We start from the raw sequence: 12,371 nt of genomic DNA on the forward strand, positions 1-12,371 counted from the left end.
AGAAATAGGTGACTTAGTTCCCAATGAGCTGGGTACTTCTGCTTGATATGAATATGGGTGTAGTTTCTAATGACCTGGCTTTTACCGCTTGATACAAATATGGTTGTATTTTCAAATGATCTGAGTACTTCCACTTGATACGAATATGGTTGTATTTTCAAATGATCTGAGTACTTCCACTTGATACAAATATGGTTGTATTTTCAAATGATCTGAGTACTTCCACTTGATACAAATATGGTTGTATTTTCAAATGATCTGAGTACTTCCACTTGATGCGAATATGGTTGTATTTTCAAATGATCTGAGTACTTCAACTTGATACAAATATGGTTGTATTTTCAAATGATCTGAGTACTTCAACTTGATACGAATATGGTTGTATTTTCAAATGATCTGAGTACTTCCACTTGATGCGAATGTGGTTGTATTTTCAAATGATCTGAGTACTTCAACTTGATACAAATATGGTTGTATTTTCAAATGATCTGAGTACTTCAACTTGATACAAATATGGTTGTATTTTCAAATGATCTGAGTACTTCCACTTGATGCGAATATGGTTGTATTTTCAAATGATCTGAGTACTTCAACTTGATACGAATATGGTTGTATTTTCAATGCTTGACATTAATGGTTGGAGTTCTGAATGACCAGGGTACATCCGCTTGATACAAATATATTGTAGTTTCGAATTATCTGGGTACTAGTTGTAGTTCTAAATGTCATGGTTACTTCCAGTTGAAATGAATATTTGTACTGAATGATCTGGGTACTTGTACTTGACATGAATGGTTGTGAAACTATATTTGATTTGTACATTAGGCCTGGTAACAAGCATTCTGTCATTGTTTTAACCTTGCATGCATTAAGGATGTAATTTTACTAATGCTTGCTTCCATAAAAAAAACCAAGTGGCAGACTCCCAATATAGTTTATTTTCAAATGACGATTCTGTTAGGCAAGTACATTTTTTTGATTATAGAAATGATATTAATGACTTTTTTTATTAAGTATATGATATTATTGGAGCAGGAAAAGTGTTACTGGAAATACCAGTGAGAGATTTTGAGTCCAGAAATGATGTTGAACTTGAGTGCAAAGTACGTGTTGGATGCACAAAAATAAATGGTTTGACTCAAGCCCTTTTTAATAGTATTTTCACTGGTATACCTGGTTGTATCCACTTAAAGGGGTTCATACATCTGTTCATGATCCACTCAAATGGGCCCCATATACCTTTTTATATTCTGGATATATCCATCTAAAAGAGGCTCAGAGATCTGGTTATATCCACCTAAAAGGGGCTCAGAGACATGGTTATATCCACCTAAAAGAGGCTCAGAGACCTGGTTATATCCACCTAAAAGAGGCTCAGAGACTTGGTTATAGCCACCTAAAAGGGGCTCAGAGACATGGTTATATCCACCTAAAAGAGGCTCAGAGACCTGGTTATATCCACCTAAAAGAGGCTCAGAGACATGGTTATAGCCACCTAAAAGGGGCTCAGAGACATGGTTATATCCACCTAAAAGAGGCTCAGAGACCTGGTTATATCCACCTAAAAGAGGCTCAGAGACCTGGTTATATCCATCTAAAAGGGGCTCAGAGACATGGTTATATCCACCTAAAAGAGGCTCAGAGACCTGGTTATATCCACCTAAAAGAGGCTCAGAGACCTGGTTATATCCACCTAAAAGAGGCTCAGAGACCTGGTTATATCCATCTAAAAGGGGCTCAGAGACCTGGTTATATCCACCTAAAAGAGGCTCAGAGACCTGGTTATATCCATCTAAAAGGGGCTCAGAGACATGGTTATATCCACCTAAAAGAGGCTCAGAGACCTGGTTATATCCACCTAAAAGAGGCTCAGAGACTTGGTTATAGCCACCTAAAAGGGGCTCAGAGACATGGTTATATCCACCTAAAAGAGGCTCAGAGACCTGGTTATATCCACCTAAAAGAGGCTCAGAGACTTGGTTATAGCCACCTAAAAGGGGCTCAGAGACCTGGTTATATCCACCTAAAAGGGGCTCAGAGACCTGGTTATATCCACCTAAAATGGGGTCAGAAACTTGGTTATAGCCATCTAAAAGGGTTCATATATCTCATTCATAACCACCAAAAAGGGTCTTAAATACCTTTAGACACCTGGTTATATCCATCTAAAAGGGCTCATATAGCTGGTTATATCCATCTAAAAGGGTTCATATAGCTGGCTATATCCACCTAAAAGGGGGTCTTATATCTGCTCATGATTGACCTAAGTGGGCCTCAGATGTGTTTTTATATTCACCGAAAATAGTCTCATATACCTGGCTGTATCCACCTAAAATGATCGCACATACCTGGTTGCATCCACCTAAAATGGTCTCACATACCTGGTTTTATCCACCTAAAATGGTCTCACATACCTGGTAGTATGTACCTAAAATGGTCTCATACTTGGCTGTATCCACCTAAAATTGTCTCACATACCTGGTTGTATCCACCTAAAATGGTCTCACTTACTTGGCTGTATCCATTTAAATGGTGCTTATAATTACTTGGTTATGAGTTTTTGGCTTGATACAAAGTTCAGTTGATAACATTTTATGTTCAGAATGATGAATGATGAATAAACCTTGGTTTTAGGAATTGTTGTCAAAAGTTTCCTAATGTTTAAATTAAAGTTTAGCATTTGCGTGTATTTCCGTAAACCTCGTGATGAATTCTGGTCATACATGGCATGAATCATTATGATGCTGAGGCAATTCATTCTTTGACATTAAACGATGTCATCAGTGTTACATTGCTACACAATATGCATTGTGGTTTTAACTAATGATTTTTCATTTGCTTATATTCCTTAACCACTTCCTAGTGTTACGTGTTTCGGCTTGAATAAACAGTAACACAAGAAAGAGTGAAAACAACAAGCTTTGAAAAATATAATAATTTATTTCCCTGGAAAAATTATGTAAAAATAACAAAAATATGAACTCACGGTTTTAAAAATCAAATTCAAAAATAATCCAAGAATAATCCACGAAGAAAATTTTACAAGTCCTAATAATAAAATGTTCTAATGATTTCAAGAACAAGTTCTGACCAAGAATCCAAGATGGAAGATGGAAGACGTATGCTGTAACCTGTAGTTTTGAAGTCAACAGTGCCTTGTCGAAACAAATAATATCACTCTGGTTTTGGAAATCTGAATAAATTTTTATAAGAGCTGTCTTTGTTCAAGAATCTCATATGAGCACACATATTTTCCAGGAAAAAAGAATTAATCCTTTTGAATCCAGGTACACTGCTCCCTCGCGCCCGGATAACTCGCGATCCCGCTTATAACATGGTGTCCGTCTTGGCTCCCGATTTTTTCCAGAGAAAATGTATTTAAAATATCTTTAACCCTTTAAGCCCCGATCCCGTCTGTAGGCGTGATCCGGTTTCTGCATTCAATGGCCGATCCCGCCTGTAGTCGTGATATTTTTACTGCATTCAATGGCCGATCCCGTCTCCAAGCGTGATGAATGTGTGTTAGATTCAACGTCTCTGATTGGTTAGAAATGGGTTTATTCCAAGAACTAACAACTATTAAACCAGTCAGAAATGATTTTACTTTCATTTGTGGAAATTTGAATTGTTCAGAAGCTAAGGGCTCCTGTTTTGAAAGCGGTTTAACTACACGTGTTCTGGTCATGAAAAATCGTAAAAGATGGCCGATGTAAGAGTGATTTTTGATGAGAGCAAAAATGAGGAGTTTCTCGGGTTTGATCTTGAAAATACTGAGCAAGCTGAGGAAAGATATGTTCGGCAGTTGGATATTTTGTGAGATTTCGATTCGGACATAGAAGTTTCTGAGATTGAATCGTCCGAAGATGAGGATGCTAACAGCGATGATGATTGAGTTCTTGCGGATAAACGTTGCACATAATTTTGTAAATTCTGTATAAATAAGTCGTGAAAGACTTGGACAAATAGGGAAAAAAAATGCATCACTGTGTAGACAAATTCATTTGCAATAAATGGTGAAACTTTCTTGGATTTTAATTGGATATAAGCAGAGAAATTAAGGTAAGAGTGAATGCATGTGCACGATGTTTACAAAATTTTTCAAACAGGTAAAAACTCTGGGGCACATGCAGCTAGACACAGCTTAGCGCTGCTGGGGCATAGCAGCAGTGATACTGATAACGGGTCTGGGGCTGAATGAGTTAAAATATGCTGAACATGGAAAAATTACGATAAGAATTGATAAATTAAACCTTGATACATTAATGGTTTTATCATCGAAAATGGTGATTAATGCCCGTAAAAATATAATCCATATTTTGAAATTTGCAAGTTCTAAAGAAGAATTAATTTCAGAGATCTCGAAAACGCTTAATTACACATATTTGGATGCCAATTTTTGATCTGGGATGCAGAAAATGACTGAGGCGGGAGTCCTCCATACACATGTAATAGGTGCGTGGGAAAATTCAAAGATTTGCCGGTCCTGTTTCAGCCACCTGCTTTGTGGGAAAATGTGTTGATCAGTTAACTGTGCTGATATTTACAATGACAGAATTGAGTGACTGAAAGACTCTTTGATGTACTGTTGCCATTTTATAAGAGTACATAAAAAAAAGAACATGATGCAACAGCTAGGCGGCTAGTTCAAAGGCTTTGACTAGTGGCCGAGTGAGAAAATGTACTGATATTTAGTGATGACTTCAGAGGCAGAAAGACCCAGTTTTAATATCCTAGCGAGACCTCTGTTTAAAGATATCATATATTATGTAAGTTTTTATGATAAATAGTTGTCAGTATACTGTAAATAAACAGTCTGGTGAAATAGCGATGAATGAAAACTTCTGGTAAATGCTAACAGGTGGCAACAGAGAATGAAATAAACACCAATTAAACGTCTTCCTGTGTGAAAGTCACGTTCTAATCCTTTAATTCCGTTTCAGTGTAATCATTATAATCACAACATTTTCTGTTCATTGAAAACATGAAAAGAGTCAATCGACCATCACATTGAAACCCGTGAGTACTTCTGTGAGAACCTAATTACATGTACATGCTGGCTTTGTTTTCATCAACAACTTGGGGAAGTGTTTGTTGCATTAAAAAAAAATCGATTACAAGAGACCTCGGGTGCTGGATTAAGGGTCTTGGAGCTGCCTTTGACGTAAAGCAAAACAGTAACAGAGACAACGACGATGATAGTGACTTCGAATGTTTCAGTGAAACTGATGTCATTAATGCTGAGGGTGTTTGGGAGAAATTCGTACAGACTCGTGGTCCTGAGATGGGCGTTTCTCTTGATGATATGGATGAGTGGATTTGTGCCAATAATGATTGCCCCACAGCCGAATACATGTCAGATGAAACTATAATTAATTCTATAACGAACAAATTTGCAGCAGAAGACGATTCTAACTGGAGTAACACAAGTGTTGAAAGTGATGCAGGCGCAGATGTTGCACCCCCCACTCCTCTGCACAGGAAGCAATCCAATATTTTGATATTGCCATAAGGTGGCTGGAGACCCAAAATGTTGACTACGTAAAGCTCATGCAGTTGAGAAATCTGAGGGATTTTGCTCGGCAGCAGAGAAACCAAGGAGTAACTTATACACAAAAAAAATAACTGATTTTTTCAAAAAGTGAATTGATATTTGTCAAGCGTGGCACAAACGGCAAGTATTAACTTGTTCTAATTTACGTTGTTTTAAATTTGTAGACCAATTAAATACGTCTGTACTGATTAACCCTTGTTTTTTTTGTTTTCCATTTTACTTCTATCACATTCAAAAATATTTTTCTATCTATCGTTCGATCGACACTGTTTCTCGAAAAGAGTCGATCTTTTGTATATAAAAAAACGTCTAATTTGGATCAAAGAATAAAACTAGAATGTATCCAATTCAACATAAAAATTAGTGACGTAGAACACAATGTGTGAAGTGGTACACATGTTAAGTGAACAGAAACCACGTGGAATAATGTTTTTGATGATCGCCTCAATATACTGTAAATTATCCTGAAATTAATGTTGTCCTATGAGGAAATAATAAAGTACACCATTATGAAGAGATATTTATTAACATTTAATCTAAGAATGATTATAAAGTGAGTATTCAACAGTATAATATGCCTACGCCCCCCCCCTTATTTCTCCGTTATGTCGTCAATCACTTTATTGGTTTTGGGCTTATTTTATAGGTCCCTCGATAACTCGCGCCTCACTTATAGTGCGATCGATGTTTCTGGACCCCGATATGTGCGAGTTATCGAGGGAGTGGTGTAATTTGAAATAACTCCAAACGACACAACACCTTCCAGTGTAAGGGAAAAAGCCCAACTGTGTTTACTTCTCTAATATGATGGTTTAAAACTTGAATTTTATACTCCGGATAAGGGTCACGTGGTCATGTTTACATATTTAAAAAAAATCACACAGTCCTTGTATGTCTTAGATAAGACCCAATCATTTTAAACTGAGAATAAAAGTTGTTTACTGCACTAAAAACTATTTACAAGTCTAGGGTCACATATTCAATACTGCCTCAATCTCACTCTTATAAGACCCAGAATAAAAAATAAATAAAAAAAAAACTTTTTGATGTGGCTATTACTAAATTTTGAATCAAGTTTAAGATCCAGGTCAACACCTGGTGTTTACTAAAACAAGCAGTCAAGGTCAAACTATTTTCTGGACAAAGTATCATGTCCAGTGAATAAATTTACATTAGCATGTAATGAAAAATACAAAAATTTAAAACTGACAAACAAACAAATAAATTGAGATAAATAATTATATATTAAATCAGACATAATTAAATCAAATATACATAACACAGAATTTTGCTTATACTTGGAATTAATCATCATGAAGCTGAAACAGTTAATTCTATTGTATGCTTTCCCCTTTGACCTTGGGATCAAGATCACAGTGATAGAAGATTTGCTTTGATGTTATGGTTCAGATTTTAATTTTTCTTTTATTTCCTAAACTACCTGATAGAGTTTGTAAATACTATGAATGAATTATTATGAAGCAAAGATAATTCATTTGGGACACACCCATTCTTTAATCTTGGGGTCAAGGTCACATAGAAATTTGTATTTAAGCTTTGGTTCAAATTTATCATTTCCTGATATTTTTGTAAACCTCTTGATGGATTCTGCTCATGTTTGGGATGAATCATTATGAAGCAAAAGTTTTGTTTCTGCAATACAACTTGCTCGACCATTTGAGATTGGGACCATGGTCCAACATTCAACAGTGTTTTGATTGAGAGCTCAACATAAATTCTATGGTGTTCTTGTTTAATTAAGTGTTTGGAATAAAGATGGCATGGTCTTGTGAAAAGTACATTGGGTAAAAAAAAAATCTTCCACTTTAGAATCTATAGAATGATTACTCTCCTTCAGTAATCTTGCAATTAAGATTCTATAGATCCAAGTAATAAATCTCATTAGAACAGTTTTATTTTCCAAGATACAAACTTGTATTGTGTGTGTGTCTGTTTGTGTGCGATTTGGATTTTTAACATAGCTTTAAAATATTTTCAGTAATATTGCTACAATGTCTGCTGTGTGGCAGTTTATAGTGATGTCGAGCACTCGGGCATCATGCTGCAGATATGTGGCATTATGTCCCACCCAATCACATTATCCTGACACCAGACTGACCAGTCCTAACGTTAACCTCTTAATGCTGAGCGCCAAGCGAAGCAGCTGCTAGTATCATTTTTATAAGTTTTGGTATGACTTGGCCGAGGTTTGAACCTGTGAGCTGCCGCATCTGAGGTGAATGCTGTAGCCACTAGGCCACTGGAACGATTAGACTTGTATTGTTTTCCTCAATTAATAGGCATGGTTTAGTTCTATTATGAGTAAATACACCGTGACATATTATATTTTCTTGTGACGGATGATACCAGACTTGGATAAAGACATAGGAAGGGATGTCTTGTTTATTTCACAATCTACTACTGTAACTCCTCTTATTAATTTTCCTAAGAAGATTAAAGAAATCTTCTCCCTTCCAAATTCATTTCATTTCTTATGCTAAAATCTTATTTAAAATTTCGGTAAAAATATCTGTTTTATAAATACATAGATGATAAAAAAATCTCGTTCATTGAACTATGAATATTCTCTATTGGAAATTCAGATCTTCTGCATCTAAACTTTGGACAATAAGTGTCATATATTTGGGAACCATCAACACATAACATATTTCAATTGTTATACTGTTTGTAAGAAAATGGCTTCTGACAGACTTTGTCAGAATTGAGTTTGAATGCACACTTATGTCGTTGAGTACTTTTGTGAATAAATGCCTTTATCCTCTACTCTTGAAACACTTGAGTTGAGACTTGATTCAGATTGTTTACAAAGATCAGTCTATCATCTTCTCTTCACTACCAACTACATATAGCATGACGGAATGTTAAGGTACATTGATGAAAATTAGGTGAAAGCTGATCTCAAATTCAGTGGGAAAACAAATGAAGGCACTAGGGGAAATATAGGTGTACAAAAACCCAACTCTACATTGAATTACATTTATTGTATACTTCAGTGTGAATGTTGAAAATTGTTGGGGAAACATTTTTCATTTTTTACAAATTCCTATATTTTCACACATGAAAATATAGCCTTATGTTTTCACACATGGAATACAAGATCTCGAATCATTCCATGTGATGCTTGATTTTGTGTGCATATAGAAGCTTTACTTGCAGCAAGAAAAAATGATCATTTTTTAAGCTTGAATAATAAATAGAAACTGCGTTATGTGTCAGACATGGAAATTATTTTTTGCCAAAGATGCTTGACTCATCAGTGATTGCTTCTTTGCAAAGTTATGTCCCTTTAACAACTGTGACAAAAATGTAAAAAATCTAGTGCGCTGCATCACTCATTCAGACTTGCTTTTGTGATCAGATATGGTAAAGTAGTTTACTAGATGTAAAAAATTATATTTATTGCAAACCTACTGTCCTCTCAAATCCCTGATATTTTTTTTAAGATCAACCAATAAATATGATTGAAATTTAAGTGAACTTACAAAAAGGGTGGTGAGGGTGGTGTGCTGAAGAGTGAATTTAATTTTCAAAACTTTATTCAGAAACATGTTTGGTATATAAATAAAAAGAAAATATTCTTTTTCCTGCATAATAATTAGATACATTTCATGTTGTGTTAAAAAAAATTACATTTTAACACATGGTTTTGCTGCTCGATAAAATATAATGTTTTTTATATTACACAAGGAAATATAGTCCAGAGTAATGTAGAACCAGAATATAATTTTATCCTGTCTGTATATGTTCATGATTATTTTTTATTTTTTACAAGGCCACCCAATGTTTACTGGAATTGGGAGCTGATGTGAATATTCGCCAAGCGCAGGAAACCCCACTGTTTATAGCTGTTGCTCAGGAAAATGAGAACTTAGTCAGGTTACTGCTCAAGCAGGTATGTTTTATTCTTTGAGGGTAAGATTTAAATGTAGGGAGTATATATACTCTATGTTCTAGTACATATTCTTCATGAATGAACCATTGAGATATCTGGCTAACTCAGGGATGGGAAGTTTTAATAGAGACAAGATCTGAACATTTGATGTTGTCCCTATTATCAATTTATCGGGCCGCAGCTTTTCCCCATACTTAATACTATGCCTTTAAGTTATTGGTTTTCTTTCTTTGTGGTACATGTCTTCAATTTTCTTGTCCCAGTGAGGATCCAAAATTTGGGTCACTATATGAGTAGTTTTTCTCCAATTTCATCCATCTGTATGAGAATTTCGTTTGATTTCTGAGTCATTGAAGATTATGTTGACTGGGTCTGAAATATTATCTGCTATTATAAATGGAAGATTATATTGGCAAACATTGTTTGTCTTATATGTAATAACCCATCTGAAATCCACTTGGAAAATTTCATACAAGCCAGCACAAATATCTTTTTTCACATTTGTTGCAGAATCTGCAAACATTTTTATTTCAGTTATGGCCTATTTGTTGTTGCATTTGATATTCTTTAATATGTTGCTTGATACATAATTTCATTTTTGCCACCATAGCAGATTTTAAAATCAGCTTTATGGAAGGGCAGAATGCATATTCATAGCCTTTGAACTTGATTCCATCCACTGAAATTCCCATTTCCATCCATCATTGAATTTTATATGATATTTGGTTGCCAAGGTTTTGGCACCTTATCATTGAGAGATAATGCACACATAGTTATTTTGCAACTGTAAAAATCAAGACCAAACTGACCCTGTTTTATGCTGATTGAGCTCTTGAGTAATTGAACCATAATCAGTTAATCTCTTTAATCCTTTTGGCATTGTTTATCATCACACATAGTATAATGCATGTTGACAAACTTAAAATGGTGAAGCCAGTTGACCCTGCTGACAGAATCAAAGGGGCATTAATTGTTTTATGCTGGTTGAAAAATAGCAACTTAATCATCTTGCCCTGCTTCAGCTTGTTCACAGTCACATGATCACAGGCAGTATTACCATAAATATACTAATTTGGAAGTGAGGTGTGAAAATATATTTAAAAAATAACATTTTTCAATAAAAATGTTGAGTTATTTGGGAGGTTTCATTGAGTGATGGGAGGGATGGGAGAAACCCCTGTTCTTGGGAGGAAGACCCTCCTGTCATGTTGGTCCAGATCTGCTCTTGTCTAGTCCATACTTTCAGAATGTTTACAATGAGATTGATCATATAGGCTGATTTGATACACATTTGGAGTTGGCCCCTCTTTTAAATCTCCATCTGGATCTAGCCCTATACATGTGTTTTGCTAACACATAGAAGAAAGAACTTTGGCTGTTCCTTTTGACCACAGTTATTTACAAGACTTTGTCAATTTTTATTGCAGGAAATTCAAGACTTGGGAACACCTCTGGCAGAAAGCTTGTCAAAGGGGAATAAAAAAATCATTGGAAGTATTTTGGAACAGATTGGTTTTGATCGAGAAAGTGAGTTCAGCTATATGATGTTATTGCAGTTTTAGATGGAAATTATCTTAGCATCTCCAATAAAAAAAAATCATTATGATTTTGGAGTAGGTTGGTTTTTAATTGTATTGATTCAGATTTATATTCAAGCTGTGACATGGGTAGACATATCCATATATATATATATGTGTATGTGTGTGTATAGATATATATATATGTTTGTGTGTGTGTGTCTGTATCTCTTTCTCTTTATATATATTGGGGGTAGGGATAACAGACATTATATTTGCTATTAGCATGCAACATCTTGGTGTTGCGTGTCTTACAGTTTCTAAAATACTTATACCATTCAAGAAGTTGTTGATGTTGTGGTTGGGGATTTAATGTCATCTTCCTGCACACGATATGCTGTACATGGTGGTCAATATATTGGTGGAGGAAGAACTTGGGGAAAGTCTCTGTAAGATCTACTGACCTACAGGAGGTACTGCTTAAAATCCCAACTCTTGAGACAGTGCAGAATTAAGAAATGCTTATCCTTATTTCAGATGGAGCTATTAATTGGAGCAACCTTCAACTGAATGACCTTGACCCAGATTGGATCAAGTCCACCCTGACTAGTCATTCTTCTATAGATCAAGACTTGGAGAGTAAATGTTAGTTATGATGCATGCAATTAAAGTTGAAATAATGATGAAATACGTTTTATTTTCACAATTAAACAAGACTTACCAAAGTTGCAGTTTAATTGGAATTTTATGATCCCGTAAGTGCCTGCGGGATCACATGAGATGGAATTGGTCACGTGATCAGTCAGTCATTGGAGCATGATCAGCTTGGATGCCTCAGAGAACAACAGTAGGGTGGGATATGCATGAACATAATTAATTTGCATATGGGTGGGCATGTGATCCCTCAGGCACTTACAGGTTCATAAAATCCCAATCAGACTGTGAGGATGGTAAGTCTTGTTTATTTGTGAAATTTTTTTTCCCCAGTAAGTGGCTTGGGATCCCATGAGATTTCAGAGTTATGCATCCAAGCAGAACAATGAAGAAAAAATAAAGTGAAATGTATATTTGTGATACAGTAAAACCTGTTATGAGAGACTGCCCCTTCTGCCAACAAAAAGTGGTCTCTTAAGACAGGTGGTCTCTTATAGCAGATTTGTACAAAAAGACCAGTTTTCAGGATCCATTTTCAGAACAATTTCAAGAAGAATAACCACAATCACTGTACAGATATTCTATTATTTATTAGTAGTTATTGCTAAAATATTGTATGCATTCATCTAAAAACTAAATTAAATAGCAATAAAGATATACTTCTATTATTAAACACAAAATCATATTTACATTTGAAGATCACATATTTTAGCATACGACATTGTTTCTGAATTAC

The 12,371-nt window shown here is 35.2% G+C and overlaps 1 protein-coding gene across 6 annotated transcripts in view; it reads left to right on the forward strand.

Moving 5' to 3' along the window:
* LOC149804074 (leucine-rich repeat serine/threonine-protein kinase 2-like) overlaps positions 1–12,371 on the forward strand; it is a 327,016-nt gene that overhangs the window by 105,756 nt on the left and 208,889 nt on the right. For 5 of the 6 annotated variants that reach the window (XM_089953980.1, XM_089953981.1, XM_089953986.1 and 2 more), the window contains exons 20-22: positions 9,345–9,464; positions 10,892–10,991; positions 11,519–11,626. In XM_089953980.1, the coding sequence (XP_089810106.1) occupies positions 9,345–9,464; positions 10,892–10,991; positions 11,519–11,626 (328 nt within the window). The remainder of the gene's footprint in view (positions 1–9,344; positions 9,465–10,891; positions 10,992–11,518; positions 11,627–12,371) is intronic. The other variant, XM_089953984.1, reaches the window with a different exon arrangement.

The sequence above is a fragment of the Sinohyriopsis cumingii genome, chromosome 3 (genome assembly GCF_028554795.1).
Source record: "Sinohyriopsis cumingii isolate HCF-2022 chromosome 3, ASM2855479v2, whole genome shotgun sequence".
In the NCBI taxonomy this organism is placed as follows: Eukaryota; Metazoa; Mollusca; class Bivalvia; order Unionida; family Unionidae; genus Sinohyriopsis; species Sinohyriopsis cumingii.